Below are 20,795 nucleotides of genomic sequence, written 5' to 3' on the forward strand. Positions count from 1 at the left end.
CTTCTACTAGCTACTAACTGAACTATGAGCACCGCTCATTTATATGCTTAACTGTGCTAGAGGTGGGCGTGGTCATGCAGGCTCACAGGGGAAAGTTATAAATAAATTACCAAGGGGTAAGCAGCACAAACCAAATTTTTTTATGCAATTCTATGCAAAGCATGCACGCAGCGCTGGTGTCCCGGCTTTATTGCATTCAGCTTAGTTTCCACATTCAGAGCTGCTTTACATTAAATAACAGAGAAAGTTTTATTGGCAGTTTTAGATAAAGTAGTTAAAGTTCCTTTCCTCTTTCAGGTCATTCCTGCTTTTTATGTACCCACTGGGGACATCTTTTTTCACTACCTTTGCCTTAGTACAGTACTGGGGCGTTCATGTGCATTCTGGTAGTCCAGAGGCAGGAAATGAGTGACGTCAATAAAAACTTTGCACAAGTCCTAATTTTTTCCCACTTCACAGTATTTTATTCATTACTATGCATATTCCTGCAGGAGAAATCTAACCCCTTCCGGGGCACCAAATGAAGGAAATGTCACAGATAGGAATGGACACACTAGTAAAAACAAATTGTTTCCATTTTTTCTTTTAAAACAGTTATTCAAGGAGATTCTAAAAGCTGACATTGTTGATTTTGTGTTAGAAAATGTTGCTTGCCTGTTGTTGGGTATGTGGATCACATGCCCAGTATGACTGCAATCTGCTGAAGCCAAAAATCACTGAGATATCCAAACAAATCCCATTTTTTTAGAAAGAGGTAAACAGTGGAAGCTTTCATAATTTCTCAGTATTAGTGCTCTTTAATATAGTCACTATAAAAGAGACTAGGGAACACATTAATGTAATTTATTTTATTTAATTTTAGAATAAGATTCACTTTTTTTGACAGAACAGAAGACATCAAAACTCCAGCTATAAGATCTTAGCAACACAACTTTGTTATCACGGCCTTTCCTGCTGTGAACAAATATTTTTAATGATACTGATGATGGGAATGTATATATATATATATATATATATATATGTGTGTGTGTATATATATATATATATATATATATATATATATATATATACACAACATAAAACTCTTTTTATTTTTGCCAACAGGTATCTTCTACCAGTCAAGGAGAAGAAAAAAACACCCTCACATTAGGTAAGCGATCTGGATGACTATTGTTGATAGTACTGAAGTCTAACTGGACACATATTTGCGTCCAGTGTTGCCATGGCAGATGTGCGCTCATGGCATTTTCATGGTGGCGATTGGTGATGAAGAGAAAGTGTTCCCTGAGCCAATTGCAGTGCCTGGAATGAATGGACATGACCCCGATCAGGGGCCATGTCCATTCATAATAAAGGAAGTAAAGTAAAGTGTAAAAATAAAATTGAACACTTCCTGGTTACCCATGGTAGGGTTTGTAGCGCCATCTAGTTGCAAAACAGTACGCAGGAGGTCCGTGCCCTTGCAAGCTTACAATCTAGAGCAGTGGTCCTCAAACTAAGGCCTGTGGGCCGAATGTGGCCCCCTGAGGCTTTTTTACCGGCCCCCCACACACAAAACGTATTACTTATAGATGCGGTCAGCTACATGTTTAAATATTGGTAGTCCGCATAAAGAATAGCCATGCTGGCACCACTGAGCCACATGGAAGCCAGAAAGAAGTAATTCACTGCTTACCAATCAAATTCCACATCAGGTGACTCATACCACATCAGGTGACACTGCTGTCCACTGCAAGTTGTCACCTGGGTATGCTTCACTGTCTGGCCTGCAAACACTTTTAGATCATTTTATGTATACTCCGGCCCCCCAGCAGTCTGAAGTATGTTGACCCGGCCTTCGACCCAGAACGTTTGGGGACCCCTGATCTAGAGGGTAGTGGGGTTGAGACACTGTGGGGGTAGACAAAGGGGTTAGAAGAGGAGGCAGTGAGCTTTAAATTCTAGCTATAGTAAATTATAAGCTTGTCTGAAAAGGTACCTTTGAAAATGTCCAGGCTTGGAACATGACAGACAGGCTGTGATAGAGAGTTCCAAAGGAGAAGTTCTGGATGCGAGAGTGAGTGAGGTGACCAAGCTGGGCACCAAGAGGGCACTTGGGAGAAGCAAAGGATGGATGATATCTGGAAATCAACAAGGAGGGGATAGCCTATGTAAAACTTTGTATGATAGTGTTAGTAGTTTAAACTGGAACCTTTGGGTCATTCGTAGCCAATGGAAGAATTGGCAAAGATGGGCAGCAGCAGAGGAGTGGGAGGAGAAGTGGTCGAGATGAGCAGCAGATTTCAGTAGGAACAGGAGAGATGCCAGGATTTTTTTTTTGGGGGGGGGGGGGGTGGCCACAGAGTAAGGTAATAAAGTAGTCAAGATGAGTCATGAATAGAGCATGTACAAGTATTTTAGTAGCTTATTGTGTAAGAAAAGAATTCATTCTGGATATATTTTTGAGATGGAGGTAGCCGGGATTTGTTAATATGTGGTCCATAGTTGCCCCCAGACAGCGAGCTTTAGGTTATTGGGGTATTTTCTACATTCATTCTAACTGTAGGTGGGGGAGCAAAGAGAGATGGAAGAAATATCACAGTATCTGTTTTGTTCATGTTAAAGCGCAGGATCCTAATGAGGCTTCCCTCGGTTGTAACAAGCCCTCAGTTGCTGGGCGCGGCCCCACTTAACATCTGGGCCATGCAGCTCCTCTTCCTGGTTTAAGTGCGCGCAATGACTGCACAAGCCTGCCCGCGCATGCGCTGCTCATGCACGGGCGGGCTCAGTCACACTTGAACAAGGAAGAGGAGCTGCGTGGCCCCGATGTCATTAGCGACAATGCATTGTTGCTAATCTTCTGAGGGGGGGCTCAGCAATGGGGGACCAAGGAATAGCGAGGTAAGCCTCAATAGGATCCTGAGGCTTCCCTCTCTTAAGGTAAGTATCTGATTTTGTACCCGAGTCAGTGTTCTCCCCAGAATTTTTTCGGAATCTGCACGGAGTTTGTATGTTCTCCCCATGTCTGCATGAGTTTCCTCCCACATCCCAAAAACATACAGATGAGTTAATTGGCTTCCCCTAAAATTGGTCCTAGACTACCATACATTCACTACATGATACATACATAATCAGCATGGGCGTCCGCAGAAAATTTTCCAGGGGGGGGGGGGCAAAAAGGGGGGGGAGGAAAAAGAGGGGCACGCCACACAACACCACCCCAAATTTTCGGAGTGGCGCGCTTAGCGCGTCGAAAAATGGGTGTGGTCACGAACCAGAATGTGGGTGTGGTCGTGGGTGGAGACAAGTTTACATGAACTAAGCAATAGTGGGACATTAGATTAGGACAGTGGTGGCGAACCTTTTGGAGGTCGATTGTCCAAACTGCAAAGTCACTTTACTATCGTAAAGTGCCAACAGCAATTTAAGCTAAATACAAACGTTTTAACTCATACATGAACATTATGGAAAATCCAAGTTGAAAATAAACTGTGAAGATAAACAATTTCATCCATCCTACTCCTGAAAAATGTATTCATTTTTTTAGAACCTCCCAGTTTCATTTTCTGTTTTAAAAAGCGGAAAAAGTAGGTTTAATGCTATTGTCTCATATGATGATTCATCTTTTTCCATAGTCTTGCCGTTAGCAATCATGTAACCCCCAACACGACAAATTCAGCAATCATGAGGCCCCCAACATGACCAACTCAGCAATCATGAGGCCCCCAACAAGACAAATTCAGCAATCACGAGGCCCCCAACAATACAAATTCAGCAATCATGAGGCCCCCAACAAGACAAATTCAGCAATCTTGAGGCCCTCAACAAGACAAATTCAGCAGTCATGAGGCACATAAATAGACAGCATTTCACATAAATAGGCAGAATGCCCCCTTAATATGGTAGACACCTCTCACCTGGCAGCAGTTCCCCAAAATACACTCAACCTGACAGCAGTGGTTCCCCAAAAATAGGTAGCCCCCAGTCTATAAGTGTCCCCAAAATAGGTGGCCAGCGGTATAGATGTCCCCAGAACAGGTAGCCAGGGGTAGAGATGTCCCCAGAACAGGAAAGCCAGGGGTATATGTGCCCAGTATATGTAGGCAGGGGTATATGTGCCCAGTATATGTAGCCAGAGGTATATGTGCCCAGTATATGTAGGCAGGGGTATATGTGCCCAGTATATGTAGTCAGGGGTATATGTGCACAGTATATGTAGTCAGGGGTATATGTCCTCAGTATATGTAGCCAGGACACAGTGGGGAAGGGCGGACGTCTCCCCCCCCCCTTCCCTCACCTTAGGGGGCTCTCCCTCCCTCGCTCTCCCCTCCCGAACAAAGTGCGCAGTGGCTGGCAGCGGGCGGAACTTACCTCGTCTCATCACAGGCGTCGGATGGATTAGCCGCTAGTCTGGTCTGGACCAGACCAGAGTGCGGCACCAGGACTTCCGGCGCAGGAGCGAGACGAGGTAAGTTCCGCCCTCTGCCAGCCGCTGCACACTTCGTTCCGGAGGGGAGAGCAAGGGAGGGAGAGCCCCCTAAGGTGAGCGAAGGGGGGGGGGGAGACGTCCGCCCTTCCCCACTGTGCCCATAGCTCTCCATCTTCTCTGCGCTGTTCCCCTCCTGCTGGCTGCATGGGCACGCGGCCAGGGGGGGCAGCGGGCGGCCAGGGTCGGGCAGATGCCTGATTTTGCCATATGTGCGGACGCCCATGATAGACATACAACTATGGTAGGGATTAGATTGTGAGCCCCTCTGAGGGACAGTTAAGTGACAAGATAATATACAGTGCTGCAGAAAATGAGCGCTATATAAATTCTAAATAATAATCATAATATGTAAGTTGAGACAGAAAGCAGTCATCAGCAGCCTCCATCCCCAGCAAGTCTGCTAATCTAAATTACAGGTCACTGCAGTCATTATTTGTTTTATCAGGTCCCCTAGCTTGAAAGCTCCCTGCACTCTCACAAGCTCCCTGCAGACTCTGCACTATCAGATAAAAAGTGCTCCTAGAGGACAATAGCAGAGATCTCATACAATCATCCACTTTATGCGCAGAGTTCTCAACTTCGCCCCACCCGCATCAGAAGAGCTTGTGTTGAATACAAGCAGCCGGGAAACAGAGGGGGGCGGGGCGGAAGAACTCAGTGCCATGCACTGCCTGATCACATGTGTGAGTTAAGGCCCATACAAACGTCTGATTTTTGCGAACGACGGGTCGTTTGAATGTTCCGTCGTTCGCACGCCAAATCGGGCGTGTGTACAGACTGTCGTTCGGGTGATAAGACTGGTTTTGAGCGATCCGCCCGGTGGATCGCTCAGGACCAGTCTTGTCACCCGAATGACAGTCTGTACACACGCTCGATTTGGCGTGCGAACGACTGAACGACGGGACGTTCAAACGACCCGTCGTTCGCAGAAATCAGAGTGTATTGGCCTTTAGCCTCGGAGCTGATTGGACGGGATGGGACTGGCTGCTGACATTCATGCAGCCAGCCGAGGTCAGAGGAAACACACTTTCCGGATTTGCTGGGGAGTGAGAGTCTGCCTGCAGCCCAGGCTCTCTCCCCAGCCTCAAGTCACACAGCATTAGCCTGCTTGCATGTGTATCTGGCTGGCTGCTGTTATGTCTGATCGTGCTGCCCATTGCATTGTCCCACCCCTTACAGTAGTTGTGCGCAGGCGCAGTACGCGCCAGATGACATGTATGTACAGGCACGAGTGCCTGTGCAGGTGCAGAAGAGACGACCCGCTGGCAGGTTGCCAATCCTTGCATACAGCCAGTGGGACGCCGAGGAAGACCGAAGCAGCGGCGAGGGACTGAAATGGCTACTAGGGGCTGGAAGAGGCCCCAGGTGAGTAAACTTTGATTGTTGCCCCTCGCCTGGGAAGTCCTTTAAATGAGGAAGAGAAAATGCCAATTGAGATGGAGAGTTTGAATATAGATGAAGTAAGAGGAGGGCTGAGGGATAAGATAAAAGGAAATATGGTCCAAAGCACAGGTAGTGAGATGAGCTTTAGAGATTAGTGAAGAAAGGCGCTGTTCAGTTAAAGGACCACTACCGCAAAACACTTTATTCTGAAGCACCCCCTCAGTAGTTACATTATTCATACAAAAGCTTCACTGTGTAATTGTGTTAATTTTTTAGCATGTTCCTTTAAAGATCCACATGTCACTCTCTCCTGTATCCATCAGTCCCTGCATCTACGCTGACGGACTTTTGTAACTATAAATTCACAATAGGGGAAGCCTTGTCATGTAAATAAATAACAGATGGTTTGCCCTACTCTCCATAACTGCCAAACTCACGCGCTGTATCCTATACTCCTGCGCCCGCTGCATAGAAAGGGCCCCCGCAGTCCCTGCCCTGCAAGCATTGGAGGAGGCAGGTGTCAGCGCAGACACGCGGGATGAGCCACTCTCCCCCTATGTCATTGCATGGAGGCTGAGTAGCGGCGACTGAATAGACAGGAGAGCGGCTCCATCGGCTCACTGAACAGCTGCGTCATCAGAGGTAGAGCAGCAGGACTGAACCGTAGTGATGGGAAGTTTGGCTCTTTTCAATGAATTGATTCTGAACAGTGTGATGGGAAGTCTGGCTCTTTTCAATGAATCGATTCATTAAAAAGAGTCGGACTTACCATCACTACTGTTCAGAATCAATTCATCGAAAAGAGCCGAACTTCCCATCACTACGGTTCAGTCTTGCTGCTCTGCCTCTGATGACGGGGCTGTGCAGTGAGCCGATGGAGCCGCTCTCCTGTCTATTCAGTCGCCGCTACTCAGCCTCTGCGCTGACACCTGCCTCCTCCAATGCCTGCAGGGCAGGAAGTGCGGAGGGCCTTTCTAAGCAGCGGGCGCAGAAGTATAGGATACAGCGCGTGAGTTTGGCAGTTATGGAGAGTAGGGCAAACCATCTGTTATTTAGTTACGTGACAAGGCTTCCCCTGTTGTGAATTTATAGTTACAAGAGTTCGTCAGCGTAGATGCAGGGACTGACGGATACAGGAGATCGTGACATGTGGATCTTTAAAGGAACATGCTAAAAAATTAAAATAAGTACACTGTGAAGCTTTTGTATGAATAATGTAACTACTGTGGGGGTGCTTCAAAATAAAGTGCTTCGCAGTGGTGGTCCTTTAAAGCAGTGAAAGCTGTTAGAGAGGGTGAGGTCAGAGTGAGTGGCTGGCCAGGTAGAGGGGGGGGGGGGGGTGTTTATGGTGGTTGAACAACCAGGCAGAGGTGAGGAAGGTTGAGTAGATGGTTGGACTGGTGAAAAGGGTTACATTATGAAGCTGTTCCGTATTGTATCAATTTTGCATGAAGATAGGGGAGGGTTGAGTAGGCAGTTGAAGGAGTTAAATAGTCGTTTAGGTTTATGGGATTGTGAAGAGATGAATAAGGTGAAATATGTTTTGCAAGGGAAACAGTGTCCCTCTGCCACTCTGGACTGTCTTTTCAATTTGTTTAATGGGCTCAGTTAGCCAGGGCTGTCTGTTGATGCGGCAGGGACGAATGTTGGTGAGAGGGGTAGCTGAATTCATGACAGCAGAAACTATGTTAGAATAGTGAGTGGATGCTGTCTCAGGGTTGGTTTAGGATGACAGATTGTTAAGAGATTTTAAAGAATCAGCCAGGGACTGGAAATCAAGGTTGTGATAATCCCCACATAAGTAAGTGGTTTGAAATGCTGGGGAAGATGGAGACAGGGAGGGACAGATTGTGAACGTACTAAGGTTGTGATCTAAAGCTGCATCTACACGCGTAGATGCGGCGGCGATGTTCCTTATCAATCGAGCCGCTTATGCGGCTCGATTGATAAGATCCGACAGGACGGATCTCCCCACCGCCAATTTCCTGCTCGCTCCCCGCGAGGGGACAATGGCAGGGAATCAAGCAGAAGATAAGCGGCGCGGGGACGAGTGGGAATCGAGCGGGTATTGATTCCGGTGCACGCGTGGCGAGCAGGGACGCGGCGGGCACGCAGAAGAGGCGATCCGGCGGCGAATCGAGCCGCTGGATCGCCGCCTCATCTACACGTGTAGATGAGGCTTTAGAGGGGAAATAAAGGGTTATTAAAGGTTGAAACAGAGCAAAGCCGAGTAACGACTAGGTCCAGAGTATGGCCATCTTTGTGGGTGAATATAGAGGACCATTGGAAGAGACCATAAGAGGAGGCTAGTTTGAGAGGTTTAATGACATTAGGTCAGTTGGTATCAGTGGGCTTGTTGAAGTCCATGATAATGATAAAAGGTATGTCAGTGGAGAGAAACTGGAGAAGCCATGCAGAGAAGTGGTCTATAAAGGTAGTGGCTGGTCCAGAAGGATGATACAGTATATGAGAGCAATCTGGAAGTGGTGAGGCGAGTAGACACTGACAGCATGAATCTCAAAAGATGACAGAGATCAGATGAGGTTAGCCATATCTCAGAAAGGTCCAGGAAGGTGAAGTTGTTAGAAATGAAGGGATCATGTATATGGGCCGGTTTGTTCTGAGCAGGCATTCCAGATATGGGAGTGGAGGATTGGAAAGAAGGGGAATGCTAATAAGGTTATTCAGGTTATAGGTGTTTGTGGGTAAGGTATAGTGAATGTGGTCAGTGCAGGAGTCAGTGTAGAGGTTACCAGAGCAGAATGAGGACCTGTAGAGGGCCCTGGATTTGGTGATATGTCCCCAGCAGCAAGTAGGAGTAGTAAACAGAGGTGAGGGAGTTGATGATGGGATTTGGATGTGATAGAATACTTATTAATAAAAGCTGATGAGGGTATGTGGGAGCTGAGGAACAAGAATAATTCATGGCTAGAGAGAAGGGAAGATGATAACAGAGAAGGAGCAATGTAAATGGCATTGCTGACAGCTGGGGGTAAAGTGTTTATACTTAAAGCAGAATGGATGAAAGAGCAATGCCTGTGAAAAATATACTAAACATTTTGACTGCAAAGTGATGTATGCAGTATGAAAATGTTCTGCTTGACACACTTATGGGAAGCACTGCAAACACTCTTTTAGGACCTGATGATATGTTAACAAAACTACTTCTAGGATAAATTAATTGTTGATAAGTGGCGATTAACAAATAGCAGGATAAAGGAAGCTAAGCAAACATATTCGTATGTAAAGATAAAACGACTCACACCAAATAATTAAAAAGCCCTTAAAGGGAACCTGAACTGAGTAAAATTATTTAAAAAAAACACATTAAGTAACTTCAAATGAACATTACATAGTTAGCTTGCCATCCGTTCCTCTCAGAAGCCCACCATTTTCTTCTGACAATGATCCCTTTCAGTTCTGACAACATTTTGTCAGAACTGAAATATATCAGTTGCTGTCAGTTATAGCTGAGAGGACAACTGATGTGCCACGTAATGTACAAGTTTCCCTATGGCTCAAGTGGGTGATGTTACAATTTACCAGTGTGTTGACCAGAAAGCTGTTATGGGGTAATGGCCATATTCAAAATGGAGGACGGAGAATTCCATTGATCACAGTGGACAAACAGGACGCAGGATAGGAGAAAGAGATTGAGGAGTAGACTACACGGGAGGTAAGTATGACTTGTGTATGTTTATTTTGACTTTTAATTTTCAATTTTTCTTTAAGAAAGCAGCATATGGTTAGCAGTGATTTATTGGTAACAGTAGCCCTGGAGACTTAAGGTAGGCATACATCTAGCAATGATGGGCAGATACGACCAAAAGACAAATCTCTCTCTAATCGAATTTGATTAGAGAGATCTGTTGGCTGCCCATACACCGCAGGCCGATTCCCAATCAAATTCATGCTGAAATTAATACGGAAATTGGCCTTGTGAAGCCACATCTGCCGCTGTTCCCCCCAATGTGTAATGCAAACAAAAGAAGGATAAAGGAGCACTCAATGAGTCAATCAGCGTCCCCAGACCCCCACCCCATCACCCCCAGGGGTACACAACACGATAGTTCAAGGATTGTTCGGCACCGCGAGTAATAAATTATAGCTCTTTTATTGAAGGCAAGGCTGCAATGACAGACTGGTGTTTCGGGCAAGCATGCCCTTACTCAAATTGCAAAATAGCTGTGACAGCTATTTTGCAATTTGAGAAAGGGCATGCTTGCCCGAAACAGCAGTCTGTCATTTCAGCCTTGCCTTCAATAAAAAAAGCTATAATTTATTACTGGCGGTGCCGACCCATCCTTGAACTATTCCCTAATGTGTAAAATGTTCCCCCAGTGTCCAGTGTACTATGCATTACCTGAACGTGGCTGCCGATTATCCTTTGCTGGCTCCAGGCACAGTCCTTTGTCTGTACACGCACCCCACATGGTTGCCGTCATACATGTGGGCGCATGTGTGACATCACACATGCACCCCCGTTAGTCTGGCAACCATGTGGGGTGTGTGTATGGATGAAGGACTGTGCCTGAAACCAGCAGAGGACAGCAAAGGACAAGTGGCTGCCACTAACAGGTAATGTATAGGGCACTGGGGTGCACATTAGGGGGGACAGCGTTGGGGGTTTTGTTGTGTTCGTTGCTCGTCCCAATATTGCTTGTCATTGCCGCCACGCACCCGATCAAGTACGTTGGCCCTACATCTTGGTCGCATAGTCAATCGGGCGTGCACTTGGCTGCCCCAATTTTCAAGTTGGATGGTCGATCGGCCACCAAGTCGCCTGATTTATGGCCAACTTCAGGGTCTGATTCACTTTTTCTCCTAAGTTTTCTTCTAAGAGTTAACTTTTCAATTTCTGTTTAAAATAACTTTTCAGCACTCTGCATTGAAAAGTACCATCGAGTAGGTGAAAAAGTACTGTCAAAATTATTCTGAGTATTTTCTTGTTTGCTGCTGGCTTAAAAGTCATTTTATTGATAAGATGTGAATGTATCTTTTAGAAGAAAACTTAAGAGAAAGACTGAATTGGATTTGGCCCTATTTAGAATTAAATGCAAGACACCAGGGTCCATATGCAATTAACTTTTTCTACTGAGCTATCTCCTACGAGCTAATTTTCATCTTCTCTATAAAACGACTTTTAAAGGACCACTATTACGAAAAATGGTAACATTTTAAATACATGAAAATACATAAATGAAAAGTACATTTCTCCCAGAGTAAAATGAGATATAAATTACCTTTCTCCTATGCTGCTGTCACTTATAGTAGGTAGTAAAAATCTTACAGAACCGACAAGTTTCGGAATAGCATCTCCTCATGGGAGATTCTCCAGGTTTTCTTTACCTTCTAAAGCACTTAGTGAATGGTTTTTGCTCAGCCCAACTGCCAGGATAGTGTGCAAACAGTGTAGGGATGTGGCCTGCAACTTTAGATTCCTTCCAGGGAGAGCTTTTGTAAAGAATAAAGGAAATACTGAGAATCCCCCATGAAGAGATGGACTAGTCCAATGATAGGCAAAATTGGCTCTCCAGCTGTTAACCTCCTTAGCGGTATGCCCAACACTGTGTTGGGCATACCGCTCACTGGCCCCAGGAGTCCCCCAGTATATTTTTAACAGATTGCACGCTTGTAAAACCTTTAGCTAGCACTAGGCTAGCTAGTACATGAGGCCAGCATCCCCCCGATTGGTGCTGATCCCCCCAATCCCCCTGCTAATACATTCCCAGCCTGGATCCAGTGATTGCACAGCCTCCCTGCACATCTCCGGTCCTCTCTATGGGGAGGATTGGGTCTGCTCATGACGTCATGGAGTCGGTGACGTCATGTACGATCCTCCCCATAGAGAAGAGCGGAGCTGTTAGGGGAAGCTGCGCTGATCGCTGGATCCAGGTTGGGTAATGTATTAGCAGGCGATCGGGGGGATCATCAGCAATCGGGGGGATGCTGGCCACATGTACTAGCTAGCCTAGTGCTAGCTAAAGGCTTTACAAGCGTGCAATCTGTTAAAAATATACTGGGGGACTCTAGGCTGCAAAACCTCCTGAGCTGTGTAACGCTCAGGAGGTTAAGGAACTACAAGTCCCATAATGCTTTGCAGGAGTCTGACAGCCACTGTCATGATTTATAAAGGCAAATGCATTGTGGGACTTGTAGTTCCTTAACAGCTGGAGAGCCAAGTTTGGACTAGTCAAAAATCAGACAGAAATGACGAGTTTTGGACTAGCCCATCTCCTCATGTTGGATTCTTGAGGTTTTCTTTATTTTCAAAATCACTTGTTGAATGGCAGTTGCTTAATCCAACTGCCAAAATAGTGTGCAAGTGAGAACGGGGCAGTCGACATCTTTGTATATGTCCTTTGCAGGGAGTGCTTTTGTAAAGAATAAATAAAATACTGATGTGATGATCCGCTCGGCTGCCTGCGCAGGCAGGCAGCCTTTTGACCACTGTAAGGTCTGTATTCTGCAGGTCTCTGGAAAAGAGACCTTTTGTCAGTTTTGCAGCTTGCTGCTGCTGGGGAATTTGCATACGTTTGTCATGCAAATTTCCTAGCCACATCCTCTGGAGGTTTGTACTATAAATACCATGTGATATCACAGACCTTCGCTGGTCATAACGGTTTGTTAACACACTCCTGGAGTGTCAGCCTTCTCTGTTGGATTGTTTAAGAGTAGCTTAGAGTAATTCCTGGGACTGCGCTAGGCATCCTTGTTAGAAGCAGTCAGGACTGTATTATCTGTTGATTTGTTCTGTCGGGGAGTGTAGGTCGGGGCAGCGGTTGCTACCGGTAACTCCTTTTGTCTTGCGATTGTCCTGTCGCCGGCGGTGGTCGACAGGAGATCGTTCTGTCTGTCTGGATCGCACTCGCCCTAGCGTTAGAGGCGGTGGATTCTTGTGGTCTGTATCTTGGAGCTAACCTTAGCTGCAGTCGCTTCTGGTTACTCCTTCTGTATGTGTGTGCTTGGATCACACTGCTCTGACGGAAGAGCAGTGGATCTTCTTTCTCGTACTTGGTTCGCACTGGCTCTGACAGTAAGAGCGGTGGTTCCTGTGTGACTCATTCCTGTTGTTCGTTTGTATGTCTGTCTGTCTACGCCTGCTGGTGCCTGAGGTAAGGCAACCGTGTAGCAAGCGTGTCTGTCTTTTGTTGGTTAGGCATGCTTGTCTCTGTTGTGCTTAACACGCGGAGACCGCGCTGCAAACGCGTTCGCTGTTGCGAATGAGTGCGGTGTTCGTGTTTAGTTAGCGTTTGTTATTTTCCTTAACTTCTCTTTGTATGATTTGCTGTGCCTTTGCTACTCTCGTGCTCTGCCTTGCTGTAGCCTTGTGTCACCTCTGACAATCGCCTCTCTCGCGATTGCGTTCCTACTTCATATCTGCTGTTGTGTGTGCACCGTCCTGAGTTGGCGACTAGATTGGTGCACACACATACAATCTGTCCCTTCGCTCATTCTCATTCGCAATCGCTTCTCAGGCGATTGCGTTCTCACTCGGTTTCCTCTGTTGTGTGTCCACCGTCGCAGGTTGGCGTCTAGATTGGTGCACACACATACAATCTGTCCCTTTGCTCATTCTCATTCGCAATCGCTTTTCAGGCGATTGCGTTCTCACTCGGTTTCCTCTGTTGTGTGTCCACCGTCGCAGGTTGGCAACTAGATTGGTGCACACACATACAATCTGTCCCTTTGCTCATTCTCATTCGCAATCGCTTCTCAGGCGATTGCGTTCTCACTCGTTTTTTTCTGTTGTGTGTCCACCGTCGCAGGTTGGCGACTAGATTGGTGCACACACATACATTCCTCCTCTGTGCTTGTTCTGTCTTGTGTTGCTGTTAGCAATCGCCATCTCTTGCGATTGCTTTCTCGCCTGCTCTTCATGGTTGTGTGTTCGTCGTCACTGGGTGGCAACTAGATTGGTGGACACACATATCCTCTGTCGCTTCACTCTCTCTTTAAGGGCTACCATGCCCTTTGTTCTTCCTTTGTACAATTCCTGTCTGGCGTCTGTGGTAGGGCAGAGGATCTGTTCCTCTGCACTCCACAGCTCCATCTGCCGACAGGAATTTCCCTCTACAGGTGCATTGCACCTTTTGCTGGGTTCTCTCAAATTATACGCTTGTGGAGGATTTTCGCAGTGTCAGCGCGCGTCCTGGGCGCTGACCACGAAGAGAATGCCACAATCGTTACAACTGAGAATTCCCCATGAAGAGATGGACTAGTCAAAATCCTGTCAGTTCAGTTAGATTTCTACTAATTACTGTAAGTGACAGCAACATAGGAGAAAAGTCATTTATAGCTCAATTTACTCTAGAAGAAACATACTACTTATTCGTATGTGTTTACATGTATTTTACATTTTAAAATATTTCACGATAGTGGTCCTTTCAGCATTTTACAATTGAAAATGTACCTAAAAGAAGGTGAACAAGTACTTTCAAAATTATTTTGAGTATTTTCTTGCTTGCTGGTGGTTTAAAGGGCATTTTATGATGGGTTGTGAAAATATCACCTAGGATAAAACTCAGGAGAAAAAGTTAATTGCATATGGGCCTAGCTCTGTAAGATCATCCTGCTAGCCAGTAAGTCACAGGGGTGTTAATGGTATTATGAAGGTAATATGTATACCTATCTAGGTAATATCTAAATTCAGTTCAAGCTGATGTGACCTTCAAGAGTCTTCAGTAGTGGTTGCTAGCCAGAGATTCATAAACTATGTCTGAAGGACAACATAGGAAAACTTTCTGCACTTTTTGAGTACCACTTCACAATTAAGAAGGATTGTATCTTATTTTCTAGCAGGTACTGCATAGGTCCCTATATTAGGAAACATTGTCCCCGAATCTCCTGCTAGATATTCATAGAAACTGCTCATACTTCATCTTTGATGATGGAAATGACAAGATCCTAATGTAAAGCGGAAGACCACTAGACCATGAAGAACCACAATATTAATGGCACTCCTCTGTCCTATCATATTTTATTTTCAAAATAGAGCATTACATCAAATTCTGTATTTCATATTCTGAACACCTAGTTGTCTTCTTGTATATATTATTCTTATAAATTGAATAGGTGAAATTGGTCTCGCTGGTGATGCTACAACAGACCCGCCAAGTCAGCCACCACTTATCACAGAAAAAGAAGGTGATGCTCTGGAAGTAAAGCAGGTGGCAAAGCAAACATGGATGGATTTTTCCGACTTTTGCAAATGTTTTCAGTGAGTATTATTATTATTAAATACTATAAAAGGGAAATGTTCTATTGGATCCTATTTCTGTCTGTACTGTACAGTCTCAGCAAGTGATAATAGAAACAAACAATGAAATGGGATCCACATGAATGGTTTAAAGCATTTGAAGGGAGCTTCTGCTGCATTCTTTACATCAGATACGGATCTAGGGGGGGCAAGCGGGTCTCTTGCCCCAGGCGCAGTTTGTTGAATTCTTAAAAAGGCGGAAAAATTTGGATGGGGAATGGCAGTTTAGGCGCCAACACCTGACCTTGCCCCAGGCGCAACTTGGAGCAACTTGGTCTAGATCCGTCCCGGCTTTACATGGAGATTTTGCAGAACGAAGATGGTATCTTTTCGTAGCTGTATTAGCTGAGACAATGCAAGCATACCCTGAATAACACTAGAAATCTTTTGGTTTTTCAAGGATATACAGTATTTTAGAATTGTCACTTAATACATAATATTTTTCGGAATGTTTTCAAACTTTTAGAGCCCAGAGCAGAAGTAGCTATTATATACAAAAGATTTGATCAAACCTTCACTCCAGTTAGAGCATTTGTGAGCCATACCCTATTTTCAGCTTGATGTTAAAGTTTACTTTCACACTTAGATTGTTGGATCGCTTCATGGTATACTTCTCCACTGCTCCCATATTGCAGCGGCCATTAGTCTCTATGAGACTGGCCATCCTACTCATGGTGCGACGCGGTGCAGCAGAAGTAGTTCTGATGATGTAGAGGCGATGCAAACTCTGCCATGCTTTGCCGAGTGGTATGAGTGGTACTGCATGGTAGACATTTGCATTGGAATCTATGGCACTGCAACAATCATTTTAGATCGTTGCAGTGCGGCGTCCGTGTGATCAACTGAAAAAACAGTGACGTACTTCCTGTCCAGCAGGGAGCCCGTCACTGTTTAGGGGGCAGAGCTATGCATATTACCCTGTCAGCACACTCTGCCGCAGGATAATATGCACTAGAAATGGTACGGTGCAATTGTCCTGCAAATGTCTGGGCTCACCTGCCACAGGACAATCACATTGCACCATATGTTAACTAAACCTAAAACAGAACAAAGAAAATTAGCAATAATGAGGATAAGTAAATATAGACTGTTCACAGAAGAAACATTATGGATAGAATACCAAATTCATGGGCCAAATGTGTTTACTAATGCAGTACCACTACTTCTTCTTTCTTGATTCAACAAGTGGGTCAGTCAACTGTTGTAACTACAGAGCCATGAGCCCCAGTGCAATTTTTATACTGCACTCGGATGTGGATCTCAAATCCACTGTGGTGTTTCTTGGTGGAAAAATACTGCATTTTTTCTGCATAAAGACTTATGCTATCTATGTGTGCTATCATAATATTGGATTTTCATCTCATTAATTACTTCTTACTTATTAATTTAAATGTTTGGGAACCAACCCCTATGTGAGAAGACAGAACTATAGAAGTATGTGAAAAGCAGTTTTAAGACCCCCATCCTGCTTAACAAAACCAAGAAAAAAATAGCCAAACAATAGAGTATTAATAGGTGCACACCTGTGGTGAAGCAAATCTACACACTTTACCAATTCGAAAACTTCAGCTCATAAGGTAATGCATATACAGTAAAACCCCCATTATCTGGCACCAGTGGGGATTGGCTGATGCTGTACGAGTGTAGTTTCTGGTTGCTTGAGACTCAATGTTTAAAATAGGCCTAGCTAAATAAAAATTACTATACCCCACACTGTATACTTACTATAAACTCTGTATTAACCTCCTGGGCGATAATCCGGAGCTGAGCTCGGGGTATGTCGCGCAGGAGGATTTCTCAGGCCCTGATGGGCCGATTTGCATAATTTGCTGCGTGTAACTTCCGATCGCCGCCGATCCGCCGCTACCCGCCGTGCCGCGCAGCCCCCCAGACCCCTTGCGCAGCCTGGCCAATCAGTGCCAGGCAGCGCTGAGGGGTGGATCGGGTCTCCCTCTTACGTCACGACGTCGGTCATCGCGAGTGTCGCCATGGCGACGGGGGAAGCCTAGCAGGAGATCCCGTTCAGAACGAGATCTCCTGCCCGCGCTGATCGCCGGCTAGGCTAGCTACATGATTTTTAAAAAAAAATGTAAAGTGCTGCGACCCCTCCTGGGCAATGCAATTGTATCGCCCAGAGGGTTAATGTTGAAATACAGTAAATGAAAACAAATTAAGACAAAGGACAGAGGGTAACATAACAGAGGTTGATTACTGTATAAAGAAGTGTAAAAGTAGTTTTTTCAGAAAATCGGGCACATATGAGAAGTGGACAAGTCGGGCACTGCCATTGACTCAAATGTTAAATAACGACTATCAGGCGCAAAACTGGATGAATTGGGCGCTCGTTAAACTGTTTCACGCCTATTGTTATTTAGTGTTTTTAAAATGGAGTAGGGTTAAGTTTAGTAGTGAAAATACAAACTTTAACTATTTTTTTTCAATCAACTAAATCAGTAGCACTAAAATACTGTTTGATTGATGGAAAGGTGTTATATTGGACTTAAAAAAAATCAGTCGCTACATTTTTTCTGAAACAAAACAATATGATTAAGATTACAACTTATGTTTTGTACCATTTAATTTATACTGTACATGTATTTTTACCGTAAGATGTTATTGATAGTTTCTGCAAAATATCAGATGTAAGCGAAATTAAACATGTATGCGCCTCTGGAATAATAACAATCATTAAATATGAATTTTAAAGAAAGTGATAATTTAAAACAAAATGTATTTGTAAAACATTTTTTTTATACTTATTATTATAAAGTAAAGAATTTGTCTGTATCCTGCGCCCTTTTTTCATAGTGTCTCTTTTTCATGCACACTCTCCAGGAACACTATGTAATCGCTGAAGAAGGGGACAGTGACTTCACTGTCCTTTATCTAAGTATAAGAAAACAGAAAGAATGACAGGGGCAAGTTTCAGGCAATAAAAGTGTGGAGTTAAGCCTTCATTAATCAGAGGTGCCTGGCTCTTCTACTGACCAAATATGCTATTGCTCTGTTGTTATTGCCTGATGGAGCGGGATCAAACCTGCGAAACGCATTGCATGTTTGGAGTTCATAAATAAAATAAATTGACTGTCTTTACTACAGTCGTTGTGTGTCTACTTGGAGGAGGTAAGTCCACCACTGCCTCCTCTATTTACCAAGAATTTGGTTTTTAAGCTCATTTAGCTTCCTTTTATCCTTTTGGCGCCTCTGTTCTCCTGCATAACTTCATTAATCAGTTCAGGTTCCTGATAATTTTGATAATTTTTAGCTCTGTCGCTATTGAGACAGCAATAACTTTTTATGTGTTTATGTCATCTAAGTGATATATACATTGTTTTTTTCAGGACAATTTATGCTTTCTCTGAGTAATATTTTTTTTCCTAAATGTATTCTATTTTATAGCAGACATAAATGCAGAAAATACACTTTTTCATGTTTTGCCCTTCCTAATTTTCACATAACAAGTGCAACTGCTATAAAACACCTCAAAATATATTAATTGGTTCTTTCTGGTTAAAATGGCACCACATATGCCTTATTTCATTACAATGATTGCTTCTATTTGCTGTACCAGCAATCATTCACTTTTGAACAGGTGCAAGAGTGTGCACACTCTTGCGTTATGGGATCATAAATGCCAGACTAAACAGGTGACTTTTAGTTGTGATTTAAATAGGTCCAGGGTTGGAGCTGTCCTGAATAAGTTTGACAAGGCATTCCACAGGACAGGGGCAGCTTGACAGAAAGCTCAGGCTCCAAAGGTTTTTAGTCGAACTCTGGGGGCGGTCAAGTTATTGGATCCTTTTGATCTGCGGTTATGGGAGGTGTGATGCAGTTGCAACAAATCCTTCAAGTATCCAGGGCCTAGGTCATGTTGGGATTTGAATGTTAGCATCCCAGTTTTGAAAAGATTCTCCATTTTATGGGTAGCCAGTACAATGAGCAATGGATTGGTGTTATGTAGCAATGGTGAGGTTGGATTGTTAACAGTCTTGTGTCTACGGCAGCTTTCATTCCTGTACATTAAATACATGTCTATGAACTTAAAGTGGTTAATTCAAGTCATTTTGTAATTGAATGTTATTAAAAAAAATATCATTCCACATCAGTTTGTAGCCGATCCTAATTGGGCCAAAATCCAGGTTGAGACCCATTCCTTTCTTTTGTTTGAACGTTTGCTACACCTTTGGTGAATGCGGGTTTTGGCTCTTTTGACTCCCTGGTTTGCGGAATTGTATGGGTTGTAGCTCTAAAGAATTACTTTTCAACTTTTTTTTTCTCTTGTTGCCACTGTTCTCCTACACATACCTAGCAAATTTGGTGGTTCTAAGAGGAATAGGGGCTTTAGTATTCACGTTTAAATTTGGTCCATTGACTTTAAAGGAATTCATGAAATAGGTTGGCTGAAAATTTGCAGCACCACCCAAGGACATTTTTTGTGAGACTGTCAGAGATAGTGCGTGCAAATAAAAATAAAAAGGACACCATATTCACCTCCCACTTAATTTGTGTCCTCCAGCGATCCTATTGCATGCCAGGATTACAATAACAGCGACAGATGGTCCAACACAACAGCACATGTCACTCCAAATCACTCGAGCCTGTCAGTTCAGAGAGTCTTAGGCTACAGGAGGATTGCTGCTGTGCTGTCTCCTGCTTGGCCACATATAGAATAGGGCTATTTAGTACCATGAAAAATTCAGGGCATTGCTGTTAAAGCGACCTGAACAACAGATTTTTTTTTAAATTAGCCTCAACATAAGGGAGGTTTGTAATGGAGTGTACCATTGGGGGGTCGAGGGATAGGTGCTGCTCTTCTGGCCCCGAGCCCACAAGGGATGCACCATCTTCCTCAGAGTGTGACTGCTCTTTCTTTAGAAAGTCCCAGCAGTGTATCTTGTGAACCACAATGCTTGCCAGGAGATGTAGTCCATGGATGCGAGTGCATCTCTGTACTTGCATCCACCGACAACACCCCCCCCCCCCCCCTCAGCATGATCTGTGGCACTTGCATTTTAGAGACACTGCTTGGAAGTTCTAAATACAGCTCAGTATGAACGCTCTCTGAACAAAATGATGCATCCCTTATGGGTCTGGGGCCAGAGGAGCAGCACCATTAAGTTAGTAATGAGGCTCACTTAACCCCCCCCCCCTCCCCCATGGCACATTCCACTACACACCACCCCTTATGGTTAATTAAAAAAAATGTTGTTCTTGGTGTACAAGTTACCGTATTTTCCACCGTATAAGACGCTCTGGGATATAAGACGCACCCAGGTTTAGAGGGCACAGACCAGGGAAAAAAATATATGTATACTAAACCTGGTGTGCCCATATTCCAGGAGCGTCTTATACATGTTCTCCCCCAAATGGTGCCCTCCAGTGTCCCACATATTTACCCTCCAGTGTCCCATAGGTGCCCTCCTGTGTCCCATAGGTGAACCTGTGTCCCATAGGCGCCCTCCTGTGTTCCATAGGTGCCCTCTTGTGTCCCATAAGTGTCTCATAGGTTCCCTCCTGTGTCCCATAGGTGCCCTCCTGTGTCCCATAAGTGTCTCATAGGTTCCCTCCTGTGTCCCATAGGTGCCCTCCTGTGTCCCGTAGGTGTCCTCCTGTGTCCCGTAGGTGCCCTCCTGTGTCCCGTAGGTGCCCTCCTGTGTCCCGTAGGTGTCCTCCTGTGTCCCGTAG

General features: G+C 44.6%; 1 protein-coding gene across 3 annotated transcripts in view; it reads left to right on the forward strand.

Moving 5' to 3' along the window:
* Nucleotides 1–20,795, forward strand: part of ADGB (androglobin) — a 480,816-nt gene that overhangs the window by 267,899 nt on the left and 192,122 nt on the right. For all 3 annotated transcript variants that reach the window (XM_068231985.1, XM_068231986.1, XM_068231987.1), the window contains exons 14-15: nt 1,105–1,150; nt 14,927–15,071. In XM_068231985.1, the coding sequence (XP_068088086.1) occupies nt 1,105–1,150; nt 14,927–15,071 (191 nt within the window). The remainder of the gene's footprint in view (nt 1–1,104; nt 1,151–14,926; nt 15,072–20,795) is intronic.

Source organism: Hyperolius riggenbachi, chromosome 4 (genome assembly GCF_040937935.1).
Source record: "Hyperolius riggenbachi isolate aHypRig1 chromosome 4, aHypRig1.pri, whole genome shotgun sequence".
NCBI lineage: Eukaryota > Metazoa > Chordata > Amphibia > Anura > Hyperoliidae > Hyperolius > Hyperolius riggenbachi.